General features: G+C 37.8%; 1 protein-coding gene across 1 annotated transcript in view; it reads left to right on the forward strand.

The window, feature by feature from the left end:
• The window catches only part of QRFPR (pyroglutamylated RFamide peptide receptor), a 117579-nt gene that overhangs the window by 50978 nt on the left and 38841 nt on the right, over positions 1-27760 (forward strand). The window contains exons 2-3 of the mRNA XM_006881052.1: positions 19411-19569; positions 22901-22962. Coding sequence (XP_006881114.1) covers positions 19411-19569; positions 22901-22962 — 221 coding nt within the window. The remainder of the gene's footprint in view (positions 1-19410; positions 19570-22900; positions 22963-27760) is intronic.

Genomic DNA, 27760 nt, shown 5'->3' on the forward strand with positions numbered 1-27760 from the left:
TAACATATACAGCCCTGGATACACTCACCAGTCTATGCCAGAAAATTTGGAGGATAGCTGTCAGGCCAATGGATTGGAAGAAGTCCACATTTATACTCCTTGCCAAAAAGGTGATCCAACAGAATGTAGAAATGATCTAATAATGTCATTAATATCATATGCAAGCAAAATACTGCTTTTGAAGATCATTCACAAATGTTTAGGAAAATAAATACATAGGGAACTGCCAGAAGTTCAAGCAGAGTTTAAAAGAGGCCATGGCTCCAGGGATATCATTGCTGATGTCAGATGGATCCTAGCTGAAAGTAAAGAATACTAGAAGAATGTATATTTTATTGACTATACAAAGGCATTTGACTGTATGGATCATAATAAATTATGCTTAATTTTGAGAAGAATGAGAATCCTGAAGCAGTTAATTGTGCTCATACAAAACCTGTATCTACACCAAAAGCTTGTTGTGCAAAAGAGCAAGGTAATATTTGTTGTTGTTGTTATGTGACACTGAGTCCCTTGCGACTCAAAGTGATCCTATGAACAATCGCCCTGAAACCTGCTCTATCCTGTGCCAACTTTACTGTCTCTGACACTTCTACCCTCATTACCCGAGTGACTGAATCAATATATCTCATTGAGTGTCTTCCTCTCTTGTGCTGTGTCCCTTTCTAAGGGTTTGTCCCTCCTTGTAACATGTCCAAAGTAGGTCAGGTGAAGCTTCAGAATCCTTGCCTCCAAGGAACAGCCTAGTATCACCCTCTCTAGGATAAACTTGTTTGTTCTCCTTGTAGTCCATGGTATATTCAATACTCTTTTCCAGCACTACTTCTCAAAGGGATCAGTTCTCCTTTTATCATATCTCATCATTGCCCTGATTTCTGATGCATAGAAAACATTTGAGAAGAGTATGGCCTAGATCAGGCACTCATTAGTCTTCAGACTGACGTCATTGATCTTCAGTACTCTAAAGTTGTCCCTGAAAGCAGACTTTCCCAATGCAATTCATCTTTTGATTTCCTGGATGCTGGTACCAAAAGTGTTGATTGTGGAGCCAAAAAACTAAAGCTGTTAACAATCTCAGTCTCTTCACCATCTATCATAATGGTTTAAAATTAAGAGAGAAGTGTGTTAGAGTTATATTCTCTTTCCATTCCTATTCAATCTGTATGCTGAGCAAATATTTGAAAAGCTGGACCCTGTGATAACGAATGAGGCATCTTGTTCAGAGGAAGACTCATTGATAAACTGTTATTCAAATGGCACAACTTTGCTTCCTGAAAATGAGACTAAAAGCCCTTGTTGCAGAAGATCAATGAATACAGCCTTCAATATGGATTGTATCTCAATGCTAAGAAAACAAATATTCTTACCCCTAGACTGATAGGCAACATCCTGTTAGATGGAGAAAGGACTGAAACTGTCAACTTGGATCTACAATCAACACTATTGATACCAGAAGTCAGGAAATCAGGAGATGTATTGCACTGGGAAAATCTGCAATCAGGGTCCTCCTGCAGGAACCTTGAATTATACATTCAAGTAAAAAAAAAATCTCCACAACTTGCAACGATGTCAGTTTGAAGACTAATGTGCATCAGATTTAGGCCATGGCCTTACTTATATTTTGCTACCCATTTGAGAGCTGAACATTGAATCAAAATGATAGAAGAATTGATGTTTCTAAGGTTTGGTGTTAGAGAACAGTACTGGACATTGCATTAACCACCAAAAGAACAAACAAATATATCTTGGAGAAAGTGCAGACAGAGTGCTACTTGGAGGAAATGATGAGAAAGTTTTGCTCACATTGGGCATATTGTGAGGATAGGCTATTCCTTGGAGAGGGATATTATGCTCTGAAATGCAAGAGGGTCAATTATGAATAGGAAGAACCTCAATCAGGTAAACTGACACAGTGACTATTGCAGTAGACTACAGTGTGTCAAGAATAAGCTCTAGTGTTACAAAGAGTAGGACAGGTTTCAAATCACTTGTTCATAGGGCCACTATGGGTTGTACTTGACTCAACAGCACATAATAACTGAGAACATTACATACCCAAAGATGTATTTTTTACCTATAAAAAAATTAAGTATGTTATAAGATTCTTTTGATCCAGGGATTAGCAATTACTTGTTTTGCATCAGAAAGTTGGACAATGAATAAGTATGCCAGAAGAATTAATGTTGTTGAATTGTGCTGAAGAAGAATGTTGAACATGGACTGCCAAGAGAACAAACAGGTCTATCCTAGAGAGGGTGAAACCAAGTTGCTCTCTGGAGGCAAGAATTTTGAAGCTCCATCTCACATACTTTGGATATTTTGCCAGGAGGGACTAGTCTTTGGAAAAGGATACCATGCTTGAAAAAGTGTAGGGATAATGCAGGAGAAGCAGATCCTGCGTAAGATGGATTGAAACAGTGACTGGAGCAATAAGGGAAGGTGTGTCGGAGACGGTGATATCAGCCCAGGGTAGGATAGAGTTTACTGTGCATAGGGTCACTATGAGTCACAGGCAGCTTGACAGCACATAACAAAAATAACATAGGGACAGTAAAAGTAAAGCAAAAGTTCATCTACCTTAGAAGGAAATTAGTAAATATCATCTAAAATCATTAAATCAAAAAAGAGCTGCTTAAAGTAATTTATTTAGACATGGGATATTAATGACCGGGAAAGAAGGACAGAAGATGGGAATGGGCAGATAATTTATACTTTTGCTATCATACAACTGATTTTATTCTTCAGGCTCAGAAGTCTTTAAAAATAGTTTTAAAAAGAAATGAATTTTGAATTTAAAAATGTCCCCCAAAAGAAATAGTCAGGCCTGACTATTTCCTTAAAGTATTCTACTAAACATTTAAAATTTTATCACAAATTTTATAGAAACTATTTCAGAAAATAGAAGAGGAGGAATGCTTCTCAGTCCATTTTATTAGTTTTTTATTATCTTGATGCATAACCAACAAAAATAAAACTAAAGTTGACAAATTTTATTTTTTGAGTTGACAAATATCACAGAATATACAATCAACACAAGCCCCCCTGAAATTAAATAAATGCCTAATTTTTTGATTGATACTTCCTTTTGTATTAATTATAGATTCAAGAAAAATGCAATCCTTGACAATTTTCATGTTGCCTCCATTTATCCTGATGTTTATAGGTCCAGTTGTTCAGACCTTTCGTGTCGTGGTGCAGTTCATGCTGAAGATTATAGCCTTTGAGGTTTATCAATAAACACTTACGTCGTTTTGTTTTGTTTTGTTTTCAGCAAGCAATGATGTATTATACACATACTGAGCATTATTTATTACTTGCCTCCAATCTTGATTTCAAGATTTTCTGCATATTCTCTAGCTTCTCAGATTATTTTTCAGCATACAGTTTGAGTAACTATGGAGGAAATATTCAACCCTGGTGTACATTTTTCCTAATTTTAAACTACACAACAACTCCTTGCTCTGTTTTTACTCTATATATCCTATTTATTTTCTATGTTATCCATAATTTGTTAAGATATACACAGTTGAATGTCTTTGCACAGCCAATAAAGCATGGTAAACATTGGCGAGAAGGGGCAAGCATCGTTTTTATATTTACTGCTTTCAGCCTTAATCCAACAGATATCAGCAGGAACATACCTCTTTTCAGATCCTTTGGTGGATCCAGTTTGATTTTCTGGCAGTTTCCTGTTGATGGCTCCAGTAGTTTTTAAAATCTTTAGCAAGATTTTCCTTGCATGTGATTTTAATATTGTTCTGTTTCCTACATTGTGTTGCATCTTCTTTCTTTGAAATGGGCATGAATAGACATAACACTCAATTAATATCAAGTAGCTATTTTACAAAATTTCTGTCTTCAGATGAATGAGCACCTCAAGTACAGTGTTGGCTTCTTGGACATTTCATTTTATATTCAGTCAGTTCTACAGACTTGATTTTTGCCAATGCCTTCAGTGCACCTTGGACTTAATTCCTTAAATTAACATTGGTTCTTAATCATATTTTATCTGCTGTAATGATTGATCATTGCCCTATCTTTTTAATATAATGACCAAATGCATTCTTTCCATCTTATTATTTTGTTTCCTGAGTTATTCAGTATTTTAACCAAAGAATTCTTCACTATTGAAGTTTGACGCTGGATTTTTGCTTTTCAGTTATTTCAGGTTATGGAATGCTGAGTGTATTTTTTTCATGTCCTAACTCCAAACCTTTACACATCTCCTTCAGCTTCAACTAAATTTTCTTATCAACTGATGATCTGCCCCATTGCCTAGTCTTGCTCTGATGGATGATACTGAGCTTCTCCATAATATCATTCCACAAATTATCTATTTGATTACCGTGTATTCTCTCTGATGAGGTCAATATATAAAGGCCTTGTTGATGTTTGTTAAAATAGGTAGTTGCAGTAAATAATTCATTGTCAGTTGAAAATTCTATCATGTAATCTCCAGCTTAATTTCTTTCATCATGACCATATTTTCTAACTACAATCCATTCCCTTTGTTCTCAACTTTTGTAACTTAATCACCAGTTATTATTAATGTATTTTGAATGCATATTGGATCAATTTCAGACTAAAAGTGTATGTTGTTGCTGTGTGCCATTGTGTTGGAATTGATTCATAGCAGACCTGCAAGTGAGTTTTCAGAGGCAGTAAATCACAGAGGAGACACCCATCCTTTTCCTGTGGAACACCTAGTAGATTTGAACTGCTTGCATTTGGAATTACAGCATAGTTTCTTATCACTAGGAACCAGAGCATGTTGTGTTGTTAGGTGCCACCGAATCGAGTAAAACTCATAGTGACCCTATAAACAAAAGATCTGAACCTAGTCCATCTGAACCTTGCACCATCCTCACACTTCCTGACACACAAGAGCCCATTGCAGCAGTCACTGTGTCAAACCACTTGGTTGAGGGTCTTCCTCTCCTTCACTGACCCTCCACCCCTTTCAACATCATGTCCCTCTGCAAGGAATAGAACCTCCTAGCAATATATCCAAAATATGTGAGGCAAAGCTTCATCATTCTTGCCTCCAAAGGGCACTCATAGTGCACCTTCTCCAAGACATACCTATCTGTGTTCTTAGCCATCCATGGGATGTTTAGTGCTCTTCTCCAACACCGCAGCTCAAAGGTGTCAATTCTTTTTCTACCATCCTTATTCATTGTCTGGTCTCAGATGCATAGCTAGTAAATATTAAACCAGAGCATGTTAGGTGCCATAAAGTCAAGTACTACTCATAGCACGTTATGAACAATAGATCTGAATTTTGCCCTATCCTGTGCCATCTTCATCATCTCTGATATACTTGAGCACATTTTGACAGTTCCTGTGTCAGTTCACCACCCTGAGTCTTTCTGTCTTTCACTGATACTCCATCCTTCCAAGCATTATATCATTTTCTAAAGATTAGCCTCTCCTAACCACATGACCAAAATATGTTTGACAAAGTTCCACCATCTTTACCTTTAAGGAGCATTCTGGTTGCATATTCTCCAATATACATTTTTGTTGTCCTTTTGGTAGTCCATGAAATAGTCAGTACTCTTTCTTCTCCAGCACCACAACTTAAAGGCATCCATTCTTCTTCTGTGATCCTTTTTCACTGTAGAACTTTCAGGTACATATAGCAAATAATTGAAAAGATTATGGCTTGAATCAGGTGCATCTTAAAAAGTGTAAAGACTATAAAGTGACATCATTATTCTATAGCATCTTAGAGAGATCTTGGAGAGCAGATTTTCTCCTAAAGCATCGCTTGATTTCTTTATTCCTGGCTGGTAGTACTGCAAGAGTGTTGACTGTAAATTCAAGCAAGATAAATTTGTTGAAAATTTCAACCATTTCTCCCTCTATAATGATTTTGCCTATTGGTCCAGTGATGAGTATTTCTGTTTTCTTGATGTTGAGATATAAGTCATATTGAAAGCTGTTGTATTTGATCTTCTCAGCAAGCATTTAAAATAATTTTCTCTGTTAACAAACCTACCACAGATTATTGAGGAATTTCCCTTTGATCCTGATGTCACACTTTTCTTCATAAAGTTGAGCCTCTCAAATGATTAGCAATATACACTGAACAGATATGGAGAAAGGATACATACAGCTTTGAGACACACCTAATTTTACTTTAAACCATGCAGTGTTTATGAATTTGTCAGTTTCTATCACAATGTGGCCTGTAGGTCCAGTGGTAAGAATCTTTGTTTTCTTGACGATGAGATGAAATCCAAATTAAATTCAGGGTTCAGATCTATCATTCATAGGGTCATTATGGGTTGTTCTTAACTCATTGGCACCTAACAACAACAACAACAACAACAAGTTGAAAGAATCAGATGTTGTGTCATCAGTGAAGGAATAAAGATGATAATCAGTGGAACAAAGTAGATAACTCTTGCATTCTGACAAAGATGCAAGTCAATGGAGGAAGGGTAGGCATTCTTTTCAAGAAATGAATCTGGATAACCTATACACTCATAGCTTCCCATTCTGTTCCCTTCAAAAAATCATCTCACCCTTTATATTAACTCAAAATTGATCATAGACTTCAGTGTAAAGATACAAATATAAAACTATTTTGTAAATAAACTAGTTGTTGTTGTTGTTGTTAAGTGTCGTCGAGTAGTAGGTGACTCACAGCGACCATATGAATGAAAGTCCTCAACACTTGTGTGACTTTCATCCTTTCTCCAGGCTCATAGGGTTTCCTGAGACAGGTGATTACAGAAATGGATACCACTCCTGCTTCCAAGCTTGTTTTAATCAGGGAGCGCCACCAAACATTGTCTGCCATGGATAACCATTAACACATTTGGAACATCAGTGTCACAGTGTTCAGCTTCACAGCAACCACAAGTTACCTCTGGCTTCTGGAAGAGAGTCCAAGATGGAATGCTTGGGTGCTTGTGGCTTTCTTTATGTCACAAGTTGGTGTCAGCAGAGCGGACTTGCAAAATGAACAAGGGGTCTCTGGCCCAGAGGTCACCAGTATTTGGGCATGATGGAATGGTAAATAAACTAGTATAAATTAAAAAAAATTAAAAGTGAGTTATAATGGAAAAAATAAAAGGGAAAGGGGGGAAAGTATTGTAAAGACATTAAAACAAACAAACAAACAAACAAAACCCACAGGTAACAAAATATTCAAGATCTAGGAATAGACAAAGAATTTTAACACTAGATATCAAAAGCATAATTCGTACCTCATGAAAATGAAGCACTTTTTCATGTTACAACCAGTAGGATGTGTATGAAAAGATAAGTTATAGACTGGAAAAATTATATTTGGAATGCACATGCTCAACAAACGACAAGTTTAATCTATGAACATATAGAATATATGGAAAAACTCTCAAAACTCAAGAATAAAAACTAATCAATCCAATTAGGAAAGGGAGTGAAGCCCTAAATGGTGAACTGAGTAGATATTTCACTGAATTACGGTCAATCTCCTCCCAAGGATTAACTGCCTCTGAAAACCCCCTGGAGTTCTGGCTCAATGGTATACAACAACAGCATATTGTTAGGTATCCCTGAGTCAACACAACTCATAGCAAACCTTTTAACAATAAATCTAAATCTTGACCTATCCTGTGCCATCCTCATTATACCTGATATTCTCTAGTACATTGCAATAGATGTCATGCCAGTCCATCTCATTGAAGGTCTTCCTCTCATTCTCTGACCCTCCACCTTTCCAAGCAAGATCTTTTTCCAAGGATTGTACCGTACTAATAACATGCCCAAAGTATGTTGATGAAAGAAAGTTTCATCATCCTGGCCTTTACAGAGCACCCTAGATGCACTTTCTCCAAGACATATTTGTTTGATCTTTTTTCAATCCAGAAGTTATTCAATATTCTCCAAGACCAGAACTCAAAGGCTTCATTTATTTTTCCATCATCCTTAGTCACTGTTCATCAGGTTGCTATGGGTTGGACTCAACTCAACTGCACATAACAACAACAGCAACATTTCTTCTTCACTGTTTCTAACTTTTGCATTCCAGTCACCAATTACCAATAACACATCTTGATTCCATGGTCAGTCATTTTGGTAAAAGAATTGGTAAAAATTTTCAGTTTCTTCCTCTTTGGCTGTAGATGTTAAAGTATATATTTGAATAATAGTCATATTAACAAGTCTTCCTTATATGTCTATGGATAATATTCTGTCACTCATAATATTTTATTTCAGGATAGAACTTGAAATTGACATTTTGACTTTGAATGCAACACCATTTTTCTTTTGTTGTTCATTCCCAGTGTAGTATACCATGTTATTATCTGATTCTAAGTGCCCAAAGCTAGCCCATCTCATCTCACTAATGCCTAGAATATCAATATTCATGGACTCCATTTCAGTTTTCACAGATTCTAGGTTTCTAACATTCAAACTATGTACATTCCATGTTCCAGTTATTAAAGGATGTTTGCTATTATTTTTCCTCATTTCATCTGACTTCCAATCTGGGCTCTACCAGTAAAGCTATAAGTATTCATGTTCCTCTACTGTTCATAGGGTTTTCAGGGGTCTGTTATTTAAGAAGCAGATGGCCAATCCTGCTTCCTAGTCTACCTTGGTCTTGGAGCTCTACTAAGTCCTGTCCACCATAGGAAACATTTTTTGGCTTTTTGACACTCCAGTGACATAACTTTCAGCATCACAGCAACCCACTAGTTATGACAGTATAGCAAACTAACAGAAAAAACGATGTTCTTGCTAAACACAACAAATTGACAAATCCTTCATTTCTTCATCCGTGATTTTGGTTGTTGGTGTGTATGTGACTTACAGATGGCATATAATTGCTGTTGTTGTTATGTGCCATCAAGTCACCTGACTCACAGTGCAACATGTACAACAGCTCTGAAACCTGCCCTATCCTGAGCTAGTTTTGTTGACTCTGACACATCTAAACCCTTTACCCTAATTACTGTGTCAATGTATCTCATCAGGGATCTTCCTCACCTGTGCTCTCCCTCCACCCTTGTGCATGATGTCCTTCTCCAAGGAACAACTAGATAGCACCATCTCCAAGACAGACCTGTTTCCTCTTTTGGTGGCTCATGGTATGTTCAAGGCCCTTCTCCAGTACCACAACTCAAAGGCATTGATTCTTTTTCTGCCATCCTTAGTCATTGTTTAACTCTCTGATGTATAGCAAGTAATTGAGAAGACCTTGGCCCAAATCAGAGTCATCTTAGTCTCTAGAATGACATCTTTGCTTCTCAGTACTTTGGAGAGGTCTCTGGCATCAGATTTCCCCAGTGCAGTTTGTCTATTGAGTTCCTAATTGCTGATGACATTGTTAACAACTTCAATCTCTATCTATCATGGTGCTGTCAATTGACCCAGTGGTCAGAATTTTTGTCTTTGGGATGTTGAGCTTTAAGCCACATTGAAGACTTTTGAAAGTTTATGGAAAACTATTAAAAGTCCTTGAATTTCTGTAGCAAGCAATCCAGGTCCTCCACAATTTGAGCAAATAAGGTTGTGTCATCTGCATATCACAGGTTGTTGGTGAGTCTTCTCCAATCATGTTGCCACATTTCTCCTTATAAAGCCCAGCCACCTGAATCATCTGTTCCACATATAGATTGAAAAGGTGTGCAAACAGGACACATTCCTGCACACTCCTTTCCTGATTTTGAACCATGCAGTTTTTCCTTGCTTTGTTCTGAGGAAGGCCTCCTGGTCTAAATAAAGATTTCTTATGAGCACAATCAAGTGTTCTGGGATTCCCATTCTCCTCAAAGTTATCCACAATTTCTTGTGTTCAACACAGTCAAATGCAAAGTCATAGTCAATAAAACACAAACATTCCTCTTGTACTCTGTTTTCAACCAAGACATTGGTGATAATGAATCTAATGCCATGACCTCTTCTAAACCCAGATTGTACTTCTGGTAGTTCTCTGTCAATGTACTATTCCAGTAGTTTTGGATATTCTTCAGTAGACATTTGCTTGTGTGTCATATTAATGATATTAATAATTTCCATACTTTGTTGAGTCACCGTTTTTTGTTTGTTTGACTGGGGATAGATATGGATCTCTTCCAGTCAGATGGCCAACCAGTTCTTTTTTGGAACAATGACTTTGTATACTCTTTCCATCTTCTTTTTATGCTTTCTGGATCATTCAATATCTGCCACAGTGTCCTTAAGTATTGCAACTCAAGACTTAAATTTGTTCTCAAGTTTCTTCATCTTAAAAAATGCCAAGAGAGTTCAGTCATTCTGATTTTCCAACTGCAGCTCTTTGTTCATTTCATTATAATAACTTTGTTTTGTCTTTCTGTGCTGTCCTTTGGAATTAGATATTCGGCTCTTTAACTTCCTGATTTCTTTCCTTTGCTTTTGCTTCTCAGTGCTGTATTGCAATATTTAGAGTATCTTCTTCTCAATCTTTACTTCCTCTTCTATTTTAGTACTAACCTTTTGCATCCTTTGTGGTTGATATCTTGATATCCACCCACAATGTTCAATGCAAATTAAAACTACAAGGAGATTTCAATATATACTTATCATTATGAGTAATTAGAGTAATAACACCGAATACTACTGAAGGTTCAAGGAAACTTGTCAATCATATATTGGGTGTGGAAATTTACAGTAGTCTCAGACTAAAAATTCATTGCCTTAAAGTCAAAACAAATACATAGCTGGCTCTCTAGTGGGTTTTCTGGAGCTGTGAATTTCACAGAAGGAGATTGTCCTGCAGTGCCACTAGTCGATTTAAATTGCCAGTAGGGCATAATTTTTTAATTAGCAGTACAATTCTCTGTGGAATATGCCACCAGTTGTTGTTGTTATGTGTTGTCGAGTCGCCTGCGACTCATAGAGACCTTAAAATGGTACACTACCCTAGAAAACAGTTTGACAGTTTCTTGTCAACATTATCAGCAATTGTAATTATCCCAAATAAATGAAAACACATTTAAAAATGAGTTTAAAAATGAAAAAAAAAATACTGACATAAAATTTATATATTTGTGCTATTTACTTGAATAGTCAAACTAAGATACTCTTCTGTGAGTAAATGGCTAAACAACTATGGTTCATATGCTTCTTGAGAATTATTTGGTAATATAAAGGAGAAAAATCAGAACCCAAAGGTTGCATACTATATAGTCCCATTTACATAACACTTTTAAAAGAATAAAATTTTAGAAAAAGTGGGATGTTTCATAGTTTCCATATGTTTAGGCACATTTAAGTAAGGATGATGAGAAGGAGATAAATGAAGATATAAAATCAATGTCAGTGAATAATTCTACTATGAACATAGGTGTACATATGTCAATTCATGTTCCTTGGGGTATCTAGGAGTAGAATAGCTAAGTCATACGAGATCAATGCCCAACATTTTGAGGAAACACCAAATTGCCTTCCATGTTGTTATTTTTGTTATGTGCCATTGAGTTGCTTGTGACTCATAGCGACCCTATGTACAACAGCCCTAAACTCTGCTCTGTCCTGTGCCAATCGCACTGTCTCCAATACACCCATCCGATTACCCCAGCCACCTCATAGAGGGTCTTCCCCTCCTGCGCTGTCCCTCCACCCTACCAAGCACGATGTCCCTCTCCCAGGACCAGTCCCTCCTTACAAGTCCAAAGTGTATTAGAAGGAGCCTCAGAATCCTTGCGCCCGGTTTAACCCTTTCCAGGATGAATCTGTTTTCCTATCAGCCCATGGTACCCTCAAAACTCTTCTCCAGCACCACAACTCAAAGACATCAATTCTCCTTCTACCCTCCTTAGTCACTGTCCAACTCTCTGATGCATAACAAGTAATCGCAAAGACCATGGCTTATATCAGAGGCACCTTGGTCTCCAGAGAGACACCATTGCTCTTCAGTACTTTGGAGAGGGCCCTAACAGCAGACTTTCCCATGGCAATACACCTTTTAATTTCCTGGCTACTGATGCCAAGAGTGTTGACTGTGGAGCCAAGCAAACTAAAGCTCTGAACAATCGCAACCTCTTCACCATACATCCTGATGCTGCCAATTGGCCCAGTGGTGAGAATCTTTGTCTTCTTGAGATTGAGCCTCAATCCATATTGAAGGCTGCAGTCCTTGACCCTCTGAAGCAAGCACTTCAGGTCCTCCTCAGTTTCAGCAAGCAGGGTTGTGTCATCTGCATAACGCAATCAAACTTAACCAATCTTGACCCCACATTTCTCTTCATAGAGATCAGCCTCAGATAATCTGTTCTGCATACAGATTGAAAAGGTATGGAGACAGCACACATCCCTGACGTACACCCTTCCCAATTTTGAACCAGGCAGTATTTTCTTGCTCTGTTCTGACGACGGCCTTTTGATCCAAGTGTAGGATTCTCATTAACATGATCAAGTGTTCTGGGATTCCCATTATTCTCAGGGTCATCCAGAGTTAAAAGCCTTTCATAATCAATGAAACACACATAGGCATTCTTCTGGTATTCCCTGCTTTCAGCTAAGATCCGTCTAACATTAGCTACAGTATTGATAGCATTATTAATGGAAACAGCCAAAGTGCCTGTGAACAAATGAATGGATTGGGAAATTGTGGTACATTCACACAATGGAATGACATGCAGCACTAAGAAACCATGATTTCTTGGAATCCTATATACCTTTGGAGAGACTAAAGAGGATTATGCTAAATTAAATAACCGGTCACATTGTGACAAATACTGTATAAGAGCACAATTGTATAAATAGGAGGATAAGTGGTCAGGATGTATATAAATGTTCAAAAGGAATAGGGGAAGGGGAGAAGGAGGGCCAAACAAAGAAGAAAGGGGAAAATCACTAGAATAGCAGAAGTTAGTGGCCGATGGGGATTGTGCAAAGGAATAGAAAAGACTCCATGAAGGCTGAAGACAAGGGATGATAATAAACATAGATGAATTGTAATTAATTACATAAAGTACAAAGTATGTGGGTAACTGTATAAAATATGTCTGTGAATGATTGTAAGCACACCAATAAAAAGAACTAAAAAATTAAAACTTACCCTATTGCTAAATATGTTTATTAAGTTTTGCAGTATGAAAGTCAATATAATATGGAAAGTAATTTATATTTCATATTTTCCTTAGAAAGTTCTTCATTATCTGAAAATTTTTTATACTAGTATGGTGATGGCAGTGTGAACAGAGATCTTTTGCTACTAGGTGATATAGTTATTGTTGATGTATGTTTTACATAAACTAACTACTATTGCAATATTCATAATTAAAATATTTACTTTCACCTGAGAAGAAAACATTTTACTTTCATTAAAACAAAACAAAACAACTTCTCCAACGATCCTCGTGATAGTGAAACTGTTTACTATAGTGGTTATAGTAGAGGACACAGACATGTTCAGAGGTGATAAAAATGTATAGAATGCAGACACACACTCAAAGTAATGTTGTTGTGTTGTTATTGTTGTTTTTAGGTACTGTTGAGTCAAGAACTAGCCATAGCAACCCTATGAACAAAAGATCTGAACCCTGTTTTATTCTGTGCTATCTTCACACTTCCTGACACACAAGAGCCCACTGTGGCAGTCACCACGTCAATCCGCCTTTATGAGGATCTTCCTCTCCTTCACCAGCCCTCAACCTTTCCCACTATCATGGGAATACTACTCCAAGGAATAGCACCCCTTCGCAACATGTCCAAAGTATGTGAAGTCTCATCATTCTTGCACCCTCTCCAAGAGATCCACGGATGGCCATCCACGGGATGTTCAGTGCTCTTCTCCAATACCATAGCTAAAAGGCATCAATTCTTTTTCTGTCATCCTTATTCATTGTCCAGCTCTCAGATGCATAGCAAGTGATTGGAAAGACTATGGCCTGAAGTAATACATAGAAGTAAAACTGGAAACCATTTCAACAGTGTATACTGTTAGTTACATCAAGTTAATTATGACTCCTGGTGACACAAAATATGCAGAGTAGAACTGCTCCATAAGGCTTTCAGAACTGTGGTCTTTCAGAAAGCAATCACCAGGTCTCTCTTCAAGGTAATTCTGCCTAGATTTGAACTGGTAACTGTTAGTCCAACTGGGCCACCCAATAACTTGTAGAGTTTTGCAAAATGTTTCCAATACAGAAAACTAGGCAAAATGTATATGTGACATCTCTGAATTGAGGCATAAAATTACACCTGAGTATAAAATAATACTAATAAAATCAATTGAGAAAAAAAAATGAAAAATAAACTAAGGTCTACCTTAGTTACGGTCACAGAATGGTAATTATAAAGGCCTTATCTTGGATTCTGTTCAACTCTTTTACTTCAGGATATATTCCATTTGTTTTGGCTTATTGTTGATCTAGTAAATTTCTTTTGAGATATTTTTTCTTATATTTTAATGAAAATTTATAAAGAACTTGTATTTCCAATGATTCATTGTTGCACATTCTGGCAGCACCTATAGGACATAGGACTCTTTGAAATGTGCATTGAAATCCAACAACTTGAGTTATCTCTGGGATAGCCTCTGCTGGGAAATTCCACAGCTAGTACAAGATTTCTGATTTTTGCTATAGTTGCTTTGATCCTTATTCTCTAACTAGGGGCCCTGACTAGTGCAAATGTATGGGGTTGCCACGAGTTACTCAGTAGTACTTGGTGGGGGTAGGGAGGTTATGGATGGAGTCCAGTGAGAATTCTTTCTGCTATAGGAAGTACTTGAAGGGAATAGGATTTGATATATTCTTCATTAACCAGTGAACTTGTTAGGTACCATTGAGGTGACTACGTACAGCTCCTATTGATCTTATCAACAATGAATCTGAACCCTTCTTTATTCTGTGCCATCCTCATCATCTCTGCTTTACTTGAACCTCTTGTTACAGTAACTGTGTCAATTGATCTTCTCTTTTGTTAACCTTCTACCTTTCCAAGTATGATGTCCGTTCCCACAACCTGGAACTTCCTAACAACTAGTTTCTGTCAAATATATCTCAACCCATAGCATCTTCATGGCACAGAGTAGAACTGTGCTCCAAAGGGGTTTTAGTTGCTGAATTTTTTTCAAGTTAGAAAGCATTTTCTTCCATAATACTTCTCCATGACTGGAAACACTTGTCTTGGGTTAACAACTAAATGCTATAATCATTTGTACCAACAGAGACTCTAAATTTCTTCTATTGGCCAATTTAGAACTATATTTTCAAAACTAGAAATTCATAGGCTATTTTGGGCAAGGGTGCATCTTTTATCAGATATTTTTGTGTAAAGAAAATTAAGGCAATTGCATGCTAGATAGTTTTTTTAAAATTGATTTGATTATTATTATTTGAAACAGTAGTTGTATAAAATAGTCCTTCTCATATAAAATTGAAAATGCCTATTAATGCTATTTTTCACCAACCTTGGAACAAAGTGCATCTTCATCAAGTTATTATCATTGTTACATACTTTCATCCAATTATAGTTGATTATTCCATTTTCTAAGTTAATGAAAGACAGTTTTAACTCTTTTCTAATTGAAGGTGCTCCATTCTTTTTAATCTATAATTTTAATCTGAGTAATTTTTCTAAAAAAATCATTCTTGTAAAAAAAATAAAAATGTTAGATAAATTTTTCCCATTTTTAAGCATCATGTCTAGAAACGAAGCCTTGTTTCTGTTTGAAACACTGTCAGCTCTGTAGAAAGAGTGACTGGATAAGAGAATGGAGTCCATCTCTGTCAATAGTAAAGACGGGTTTTTTGTGGATGAGATTAAGGTATGAAAAATAAGATAGCCAGAATTAAACCAAAGCATTGGTTCCTAATCCAGTAGGGAAACAAGAACCATATCTCTCTTTTGTCAAGAGTCAGATAGTAATTTCTTCTGCAAGACTCAGACATTGGCAGCAACGGAGGCAAACTGCAATATTAGAATTTGGAAAGAAATGTACTATTCAGAGAAAATAAAGCAAAAGGGAAGTTACCAAATAAAGTTTATGTATTTGGAAAGTGGCTGATCTCTAACTAACTTAAACAAAATAGAATTCATTAGGAGGATTTTTGAGGTGTCACTTAAAATGAGGCAGAGTCCAAGACTTCTCAGAGGTTCAGCCACAATAGCTAAGCTGTTAATTCTGTAGTGTTAGTAGGTCAAGGACTGCAGTCTTCAATATGAATTGAGTTTAACATCAAGAAGACAAAGATTTTTATTACTGGGTCAATTGGCTGCTCCATGATAGTTGGAGAAGAGATTGAGGTTGTTAACAATTTCAGCTTGCTCAGCTCCACAATCAACATTCTTAACACCAGCAGTCAGGAAATCAAAAGACAAATCTCATTAGGAAAATCTGTCGGGACCTCTCCAGAGTGCTAAAAAGTAACAATGCCAGTCTAGAGCCTAACATGTGTCTAATCCAGTCCATGGTCTTCACAATTACTTGTTATGCTTCAGAGAGTTAAACAGTGACTAAGAAGGACAGAAGAATCTACACCTTCAAGTTGTGGTGCTGGAGAAGAGTCTTTTTTTTTTTTTTTTTTTTTTGAGAAGAGTCTTGAACAAACCATGGACTGCCAAGAAAGCAAATGGGTCTGTCTTGGAGAGGGTGAAACGAAGTCTCTCCTTGGAGGCTAGGATTTTGAAGCTCTGTCTCATGTACTTTGCTCATGTGACCAGGAGGAACCAGTCCCAGGGAAGAATATCGTGCTTAGAGGGGTGGAAGGACAGCACAGGAAAGGAAGACCCCAGATGAGATGGATTGACACAGTAATTGGGGTAATGAGGGTAGATGTGTCACAGTCAGTAAGATTGGCTGAGGATAGGGCAAAATTCAGAGCTATTGTAGATAGGGTTGTTACCTGTTTCAGGTACCCTGATGGCACAAAATAACAACAAATATAGATTGCGCAGAAGGAGATTGCCCATTTTTCTCCTGTGAAGCAAATTTGGGTTCGGGAGCACAACTCCTAACCAATAAGCCACCAGAACTCCCTGCACAAATGGGTCATTTTCACAAATAGAAATTTATTTTCTCACAGTTTAGGAAAGGAAAAGTCTAAATTCAGAAATTTGGCTCTGTTAGAAGGTCCACATCTCTTTACATTTCTACTATCTTCCCCCTTCTGTGTTTCTCTTACTTAAATAAGTCTTTAATAGTTCAGAAGAGATGTTGTTGTTGTTTTGTTTTTGTTATGTGCCATCGAGTCGCTTGCAACTCATAGCGACCCTATGTACAATAGCCCTAAACCCTGCTCTATCCTGTGCCAATTGCACTGTCTCTGATACACCCATCCCGATTACCCCAGTCACTGAATCAATCCACCTCATAGAGGGCCTTCCCCTCCTGCGCTGTCCCTCCACCCTCCCAAGCATGATGTCCCTCTCCAAGGACATGTTCAAAGAATGTTAGACAGATGGAGCCTCAGAATCCTTGCCTCCAAAGAGCCACTTGGTTTATGTGACTCAAGACATAGCTTATGTAAATCAACCACCTAACAAGACAAACCATTCCAAACAGGATTAGAACCACAGCCATGGAGGCTAGTATTTACGTCACATATTGCGGGCAGGTTGGTGTGGGGGTTGCAGGATTTTATCCATAGCAGCATGTTGGCAGTCATGATATTTGAGTTCATGAACACACAATCTTTGTTTCTCTGTTTCAACACTAAAGAGAATCTGGTCTTGCTTCTATTTTCTTTTCCATTGTCAGGGGCACAATTGGTTAATCTGCCCACTGTGGAGCATAATTATTGCCACATAAAGAAATTATGTTGATAACTTGTGTTTCTTAAAATAGAGAAACACAAGTAGATGCTAGATAATCAAAATATAAAAACCATCCTCCCCAGAGAGGCTCTAAGAAAAGCAACTCACTTATTAAAATCAGATAGTCGAGAAGGGTGGGTGCTCTGGTGACTTATTGGGTACAGAGTTGCACTACCAACCCAAAGGCAGGGAGTTCAGATCCACTTGCTGCTCTTTGTAAGTTGAATGGGCCTTCTCCTTCCATGTGAATTAGAGCCTCTGAAAACCCAGTGGAGAGTCAGCTAGCTATGAGTTGGTTCAGAGCCAATAATGCATAACAATAGTAATCTCAAAAGGAGAAAAAAAAGACCATCTTAAAAACCAAGGCCAATACAGAAATTTCTAGGATTATCCCAATCTGAAAAACTGTCATTTATGGAAAGAAGAATCATAAAAGACAAATTCTTATAAAACAATTAGGACTGTATGATTCACATTGGGAAGACTCAAATTGGGAAACAAGTTAATAAAAAAGACACTGGAGGGCTATCTAGACCAAGAAGCTGAAATAAAAACAGAGTCAATGACAGAAATTTAAAGAAGGGCTGTGGGGGTGGGGGTGGGGAACTCCTCAATGATTAAACTGATTAGTTTTCTAAATCTTGAAAAGTGAGCTCCATATTAAAAATGACAAAACAAACATAGTTAAAATAGGAGAAAAGTACCAAGATAGATGAGTAAATGGAAAAAGAACATGTGCTAAAAGGAATTCAGTTTAGATAAGTTATGCACCATAACATTGAAAAATTTGAAGATGTGATAAAAAACACTGTCAGTAATTTCTTAAACAGAGTTGGAGATATGTCAGAATTAATAGGTTGGGCAAATGCTCTCTGAATTTATAAAAAAGATAAGATGACAGATTACAGAACTACATCCTGGTACAAAATTCTCAGGTACAAAATTCTCAAGTGAGTAATTAAACAGATGGTTTGTGAACATGCAGACAAAATTATATAGCTTGGATGTGCTTTGTTGTGGAAAAAGTGGCCATCAGAAGACTTGGGCCCATCATTCTGTCAATGGATGGTCTTGGATAAAACACGTAAACTCCTTTGAGCTACAATTTCTTTACCTGGGAAACAAGAATGTAACTTAGATATTTTAAGAGTATCAAATTTACCTCAACCCCTTTAAGCAGGTTAGCTGATGATAAATGATCCCCAGTTTATTAAAGAATACACCTGTATCAAATACTTTTGTTATAATCTTGTGAAATACTCACTGTGTTACAGTATATTAATTAATGGAGATTTTCTACCCATTTTTAGTGTAACTCTTACCACATGGCTAGGCTGTTGTTGTTATTAGGTGCTTTCGAGTTGAGTGTAACTCAGAAAACCTATGCCCTAGGAGAACAATGTACAATGACTTTGCTCTTCTCATGCAAAAGTCACTTCCCCTCCCCCCGCCCCGTGCCTGTGCTGACTTGTCCTCTCATTTTCTGATGAGACATAATTAGCAACTTAGAGTCGAAATATGGATAGAAAATATAAGCCAAATGCAACTCTGCTTAATTATTCTGTGCTGATAATGTAATTGCAATTATAAAATTTTGATAGTTTCAGGATTAATTAACTGATAATTGCAAAAAGACAGATGTAACTTATTTTTTTGATATATGATTATTTGATTTCCTTTCTGCAGGTGCCTTCATTTGCAAGATGGTGCCATTTGCCCAGTCCACTGCTGTAGTGACAGAAATTCTCACTATGACCTGCATTGCTGTGGAAAGGCACCAGGGACTTGTACATCCTTTCAAAATGAAGTGGCAGTATACCAACCGAAGGGCATTCACGATGCTAGGTGAGATTAGTGGCAATGCTGATGCCATTTGTCATTCCAGAGCAGAAAGAATTTCTTTAGAGTAGACCGTATGTATGTATAAGTGACACAGGAGCTTCTTGACTAGCTTATAGGCATGGGGATGGAGATGTAATATGAAGATTTCAGATCTTTCTCCCAACCTTACCCCATATCCCTTCTAGGCTAATGACAGCACTGAACATATATAATTTCAGAGTCACTTTTTGAGTTTGAATCTTAAACTTTCAAGCATTACCTTCAACTATAGTAAAAAAGTCCATCAGTGGCATACTGCCACTTGAACGTTCATTAAATGAGTAAAATGTCATCCTAAAAGAAGGCTGTAAGCCAAGATAAAGAAAGTGAATAGATTTTGATAGGGACAGGGAGAAAGTGTTTAGACAAGAGAACAGGAATGTGGCCAAATGAAGACCCGGTGAGGAGGACGCAATAGCAGAAGGCCATGAACTGCTTAAGAACACGGGGACTGATTGTTGGATGAGCTAGACAAAGACAAATTCCAATGACTTCAGTGTTTTCTCCAGGCAATTCTGACTACTCAGCTTGCCGTAAATGTTCTTGGTTCATCCAGTTATGATAAACATATACCCAGTAATAAATGCTAAATTTGTAGCAATGTCTTAATGGCCAGCACAGTTAAATTGAAGTTTCTGTACACAAAAATTATCATTGAGCTATTTAAAACCTTTGTGTTATTCACAGTGGTTTGAATTTATTATAGCTAAGTAATCAGAGGGATAGTAAGCAACTACAGTGATAATAAAAGAGAACAATTTTGACTAATACCTCACAATAGAAGAATTAAACACATATTTCTGCTTTAGAATTCCACTTGCATTGGATAACAGAATTACAAAAAATAAAATAAAAGATCCTGATAGACTCTGCAATATTAAACTAATTTTAAGTAGTTTGAAATAGATAGATAAATCATGAAAGGGGGAAATTCATTCATTTTCCTCAGGATTTTCAAATTTATGTCACATCTTGGCTACAAAAATATTTCAAACATCTCTTGGCTTTTAGTAATTGACATCTTCACAGCATCAGAACATCTAAAAATAGTGTGCAGATGTGGGAAAAAAAGTAAGGTAAGAAATACATGGAGGATGAGAGTTAATAAAAAGAAAAGAGAAGCGGAGGGAACCTCAACATCTGAGATTGAAGTTGATAGGTAATAAGCAGTTGAGATAGTTCCTACTTTAAAAAATATATCACTGGGGACAGGAAAGTTTTCAAATAAAGCAGATACATCCTCTCATGGGAGCTTTTGTACTGAGCTGACTGACATCTCCCTCCAACTCTGTTGCTCCTTGAACCAGCCCGTGTCAGTCACCATGTCTGGCATGCCCTGCACTTCCTTGTAGTTGAAACTATCTTGCCTCTAGGCCTTAGCCAAAGGAGCCCCGCTAGGCTTTGCTGCCAGAAGTGGTGTCTGCCAGACTGAGTCAGAAATATACATGTAACCCATCATCTAGCGCTTTATCTTTTAACAGGTAGAAACCAAGGAAGGTTGGCAATGACTCAGAATGGTTAGACTCAATGCCTCCAGAAAGAATTTGTGGTTCTAAACATTGGGAAAATGATTGCATATTAAATTACTACATGTAAGTAGGCTAGAATAGGTGAGTATAATGATACAGATTACACACATATACATACTCAACTCAGTGCCGTGGCATAGTGTGCAAAGTTGCACTCCTAACCCAAAGGCTGAGCTTCTCTGGCAGGATGAGTCCACCAGCCACTTTGATGAGAAGTCTCCTACCATACCATATACCACATCACACTATACCATACCATACCATACCATACCATACCATACCATACCATACCATACCATACCATACCATACCATACCATTCCTTACTATTCCCAGCCTAGAAACCCACTGAAGTGTCATTTATGAATCAGAATCGACACAACAGCAAGGTTTGAGACAGAGACATATACATCTCCTCACTTACTGTGTTTATATATACAAGTGGATGTTTAGAGAGAGAGTTACACATAATTAACTGCCTGACAAACCAATGTAGTCCCATGACCTTGGTTCATGATTAATTTTTATGATTTACTTAGGTTTACATATTTTTAAAAAATAAATAAACTCAAGGTATCTTAGGTGGCCTAAGAAAGTCTCAGTGAGTAGGAATCCAATATAGAATGGTTCTCCTCAATATAAAAAGAGCATAGTTTGAGCTTGGAAATTCTCTGCCAGATCAAAGTTGAGTTTTTGGTTTTGAGCTCTTCATCTGTTAAAACAGGTAGAGTTGAAATGCTCAAGAATTGTTGCTCTCAATTTTCCTTGCTAAGGAGAAGAGATTGAAACTGTCAACAGCTTCATCTTGCTTGGATCCACAATTAACACCCTTGGTTCCAGCAGTCAGGAAATAAGGAGACACACTGCACTGGGAAAATCTGCAGCTAGGAACCTTTCCAAAGTATTGAGGAGTAGTGATGTCAGTTTGAGGACTAAGATGTGTCGTACTCAGGCCATAGTCTTTCTGCTTACTAGCTATGTATTCAAGACCTGGACAATGAATAAGGATGACAGAAAAAGAACTGACATCTTTGAACTGTGGTGTTGGAGAAGAGTGCTGAACATCCCATGGACAGACAGCCAAGACAATGAACAGATATGTCTTAGAGAGGATGCAGCCAGAGTGCACTTTGGAAGCAAGAATTACAAGACTTCACCTCACACACTTTGGACATGTTGTTAGGAGGGACTAGTTCTTGGAGGGGAACATGATGCTGGGCAGGGTGGAGGGTCAGCAAGGAAGAAGAAGACCCTTAACTGGTCACATTGATACAGTAACTGATGCAATGGACTCTTATGTGTCAAGAAATGTGAGCATGGCTCACAATAGAGCAGGGTTCTGATCTTTTGTTCATCGGGTCGCTATGAGTCATGCTTGACTTGACAGTACCAAACAACAATAACAAGAGTAAAATATTAGGGAAATTCTTTTCAAGAAACTTATGAAGGACAGAGAGTTTTGAAAGAACACTTTTGTTTCCGACATTACAAGTGTTTGTTTTGCAAATGAGAAAATAATGCCTGGATTTTATTTAAAGGTAGTGAGTAATACTAGAGTTTTACACATTTAAACGTGTTTTACAGAGATCATCATAAGTAGAGTTCAGGGTGCTGAAAGAATTAAAGTGAGGGCCTGTGAGGATACCACTAATCCAGGACAGAGATGAAGAGGTGTAATTAATATGGGAAGTATTTATAGTTCCAGTACTAAATATGGTGCAATTTCCTTAGATGAAGTGTGTTCTCATGATTTTAATATTTTCACAGGTGTCGTCTGGCTGGTGGCAGTCATTGTGGGATCACCCATGTGGCATGTGCAACGGCTTGAGGTAGACTTGGGATTCAGATATATAATACTCTGTGGTGTGTGTGTGTGTGTGTGTGTGTACCGTCAAATTGGATCTGACTGATACAGGCGGAGATTGCCCCTCTTTCTCCAGCCGAGCATCTGGTGGATTCGAACCGTGTACCTCTGGGATTGCAGTGCAGCTTTTTGCCACTAGGCCACCAGAGCTCCCTTAATATATAAATTTTTTAAAATGTTTTCCCATCTCAATTATTCAAGTTTCCTTCCTAAAAGAGAATTATCATGAATTTGTATAAAATCTCAGTTATTTCACTGAAAATATTTCAAGTGAATTGAAATAATTTGTTACTTTACCCTTAGTTTTATCTAGCTTTTTCCCTTGAATTTATATAAAGATTTTATATAAATCTATTGTAACAATCTAAAGATTTATAAAAATGTTAAGCATAGTACATTAAAAACAATAAAATCAATGTTTCAAAAGTTAAAGTGTGAAAGTCACCTTTCTGTCTTACTTGCCACTTAATACCTGTTTTAGTGTTTTTCAATGTCTTATTACAATTTAAGGGTTTGATTTGTCAGCTGTTATGGTTGTTGAATACCATCAAGTCAGAACTGACCCAGAGCTGACCCTTCAGTGGGTTTTCAGAGGCTGAGTATTGCAAGGGAGAAGATAGCCCATTTTATCCTGCAGAGCAGCTGATAGTTTTAAACTCCATACCTTTGTGTTGACAATGCAATTCCCTACCACTAAGCCACCAGAGCTCCTAGCCTTTACTTTTAATCTATATAGAAAATTTGTGATTATCTCTATATTAGTTAATTTATTTTTGTAAGTCTTTCTTTATTCACCTCCCATTTATTGACAAATTGGACTTAGAGTTGGAAACCAAATCAGGGGGTTATTTTATTTAAGCCTCTTCTTTATACCTTTTTGTCAGACAGTTCTAGCTTTGCTTGGGGGCTGACAGTGAAGGGCAGCTCTGTGTTATATTTAAGTATTCCTGTCTGTCCACTGAGAGATACTTTATTTTTGCTGCTAACAATTCTGTTAACAAATGCTTGGATCCACAATTAATGCCCTTGGTATCAGCAGTCAGGAAATAAAGAGATTCATTGTATTGGGGAAAATCTGCAGTTAAGTACCTCCCCAAATTATTGAGGAGTAATGATGTCATTTGGGGACTAAGATGAATCTAATTCAGGCCATAGTCTTTCTGATTACTTGCTATACATCTGAGAGCTGGACTATGAATAAGGATGACAGAAAAAGAATTGATATCTTTGAGCTGTGGTGTTGGAGAAGAGCACTGAAGGTGAAGTTGGAGTGCTCTTTGGAGGCAAGAATGACAAGGTGTCACCTCATACTTGAGCATATTGTTAGGAGGGGCTTTTCCTTGGAGAAGGACATGATTCTGGGGAGGGTCAGCGAAGGAGAGGACGGCCCTCGAGTAGGTGGATTGACATGGTGACTGCTGCAATGGACTCTGTGTGTCAGGAAGTGTGAGGATGGCGCAGGACAGAACAGGGTTCAGATCTTCTTTTTCATTGGGTTGCTGAGTTGTACTCGACTTGACAGCACCTAACAGCAACAACAGCAACAGGTACCTTCTAGCACATTTTGAGGAACAATGTATCCCTCTGTCCCTCTTTAAACCGGCATAGGCAACTATACAATATGACTGGGAACAGTCTGTCTATTATAAACAAGAAGGAAGGAGCTAATGCACAAAGAGGTAGGTGGTTGAAGTGCACTCAGACACCTCAGAAGAAAAGCCTGGTGATGCACTTTCAGGAAATGAGCCAGTGAAATTCCTATAGAGGGGAGTTCTATTCCAACATGCATGAGGTCAGCATGGCTCATAGTACTGCATCTTTTTTTGGTTTTTTGGCAGGTTATAAGCAAGAATACATTTAAAAAGCAGGTTGATTGCTTATGTAATTGGTATATTGCATGATTTGGGAGATATGAGGAGCAAGAACAAAAAGAAATTTCATTCTATCCCTTGCTACCTACCAAAGTGCAATTTGAGGACTAGCCAATCCTGTAGATGAAACCCCATGCATGAAACCTGCCAAACCCTATAAATTTTCATCTGGTCACTGTTAGTCAAAAGAACAGTGTTAGTTCCATTTTCAAATGCCTGGTCTAGTGTCTTGATTACATAAGTCAATGTGATCTCAAAGAATTTATAGCTGCCAAGAAAATTTCTCTCTTCCTCCAGCTTGAGTCTTGTTTGGACCAGAGCCTACAACATGGAAAGGGGTCCTTGCTGGCTTCTTCTCTCCACTTTTCAGTTGGTTAACTCTTGCTCCTTAGAAGCTAGTAAAGAAAATGGTAGAGTAGGAGGCAGATTTTCACTGTTATTAATACCCGCTGGGTCTGGTCTTTTCCTAAAATAGAGCTTTTACTCCATGGATTTCTTCATGGTGACACCTCTGAAGCCTCTGACAGCCACTCCCTTAGTTCAGAGATGCTTCTCAGCCAGCTTGTTCATGAAGACCCATCAATATCCATATATGACTGCAAGTTTTTGTCTCCTATCTGATGATTGAAGCTGGCCTATTTTCAATATATAAAAATACAATTCTTAAGAACTCGAACCCTCTTAACTTATCCATACCACTTCCCATTTGTTGGACCCATTTGTAGTCCATAGAAAGCAAAAAGATTGTTATTGTTATTGTTGTTGTTGTTGTTGTTGTTATGTGCTGTCGAGTCGCTTGCAACTCATATCCACCCTATGTACAACAGCCTTAAACTCTGTTCTGTCCTTTGCCAATTGCACTGTTTCAAACACATCCATCCCGATTACCCTAGTCACTGAATCAATCCACCTCATAGAGGGCCTTCCTCTCCTGCGCAAGCATGATGTCCCTCTCCAAGGACCAGTTCCTCCTTACAACATGTCCAAAGTATGTCAGACGAAATCTCAGAATCCTGGCCTCCAAGGAGCAGCCTGGTTTAACCCTCTCCAGTGTGAATCTGTTTGTTTTCCTAGCAGTCCATGGTATTCTCAATACTCTTCTCCAGCACCACAGCTCAAAGGCATCAATTCTCCTTCTATCCTCCGTAGTCATTGTCCAACTCTCTGATGCATGACAAGTGATTGCAAAGACCATGGCCTGTATCATTCACTTTAGTCTCCAGAGAGACACTATTGCTCTTCAGAACTTTGGAAAGGTCCCTAACAGCAGACTTTCCCATGGCAATATGTCTTTTAATTTCCTGGCTGCTGGTGCCAAGAGTGTTGACTGTGGAGCCAAGCAAACTAAAGCTGTGAACACTCTCAATCTCTTCACCATCCATCCTGATGCTACCAATTGGTCCAGTGGTGAGAATCTTTGTCTTCTTGACATTAGTCACATTATTTTCACACTTTATTTTCCTTTAATACTGGTTTGCATATAAAATTTGTATACATTGTATGTCATCCATATGCACGTCATTTCACACATTCTTACTTTCATATTGCATTCCAAATGATCACCTATATATACTGTTTTATAAAAATAATCACTATTGATCTATGCCTACTAATACTTTGTCTTTTCAAGTACCCATTGGATGTTTCCTAATTTCTTTACACCCTCATCCCCATGCCCACCAAACTTTATTATCCTAAAGATATCCTTCCCTCTTCACCCTTTGCGCCCAGCCTCCATCCCCTTCCCCTTGTGAATATTTATCCACATCTTACTCATTATCCTTTTATTTTTATAATAGTAGTCTTATGCAGTATTTGTCTTTATGAAACTAAGTTAGCTCACTCAGCCTAATACTCATTAGACACTCCTATGTTGTATAGTATTTTACACAATCATTGCTCCTAGTGATACATGGTATTCCATTGGGTGAATGTACCACAATTTTCAATCCGTTCATTTGTTGATGGACATTTTAGCTGTTTCTATTTTGTAACTGTAGTGACTAAGGTTACTATGAATGTAGGTGTCGAAATATCCATTTGTGCCTCCATTCTGCTTTCCTTAGATTATATTCCTACCAGGGCAATATCTGGGTCATATAGGATTTCTATGTTCAGCTTTTTGAAGAAGTGCCAAACAGCCGTCCAGAGTGGTTGTACCACTTTACAGCCCCACTAGCAGTGCATGAGAATTCCAGTGTCTCCACATCTTCTCTAACATTTATTGCTTGCTATCCCATTAAACTTTGCTAATGGGATGAGATGGTGTCCCATTGTGGTTTTTGATTTGCATCTCTCTGATTGCCAACGATATTGAATGTTTCTTTGGGTCTGTTGGCCATTCAGAATGTCTTCTTTTGTGAAAAGTCTTTCCATGTCTTTTGCCCATTTTGGATTGTGTTATCATGTGGTTGTTTTTTATTTTTTGTTGGGTTTTTTATCCCCTGTGAAAGCCCGGTTGTAGTGTTCCATAAACATACATTATTAGACCCTTTCTAAGATGCCATTACCAAATGATTTTTTCCGGGCTGGAGGTTTTCTATAAACCCTACTGGGAAAAGGTTTTGGAGCATACGAGCACTTAATTTTCAGAATATTTCTTTACTCGCTTTTATCTTCTCCTGGTTGTGCATTTGTGGCTGTATTTTCAAAGTTATTTGTACCGTAGGCTGTTGTTGTTGTTGTTATGTGCCGTCGAGTCGTTTGCGACTCATAGTGACCCTGTGCACAACTGCCCTAAACCCTGCTCTATCCTGTGCCAACCGCACTGCCTCTGACACACCCATCCCGATTACCCCAGTCACCGAATCAATCCATCTCAGAGAGGGTCTTCCCCTCCTGCGCAGTCCCTCCATCCTCCCAAGCATGATGTCCCTCTCCAAGGACCCGTCC

The sequence above is a fragment of the Elephantulus edwardii genome, unplaced genomic scaffold (assembly GCF_000299155.1).
Source record: "Elephantulus edwardii isolate Elephantulus edwardi_28Jun2011 unplaced genomic scaffold, EleEdw1.0 scaffold00012, whole genome shotgun sequence".
NCBI lineage: Eukaryota > Metazoa > Chordata > Mammalia > Macroscelidea > Macroscelididae > Elephantulus > Elephantulus edwardii.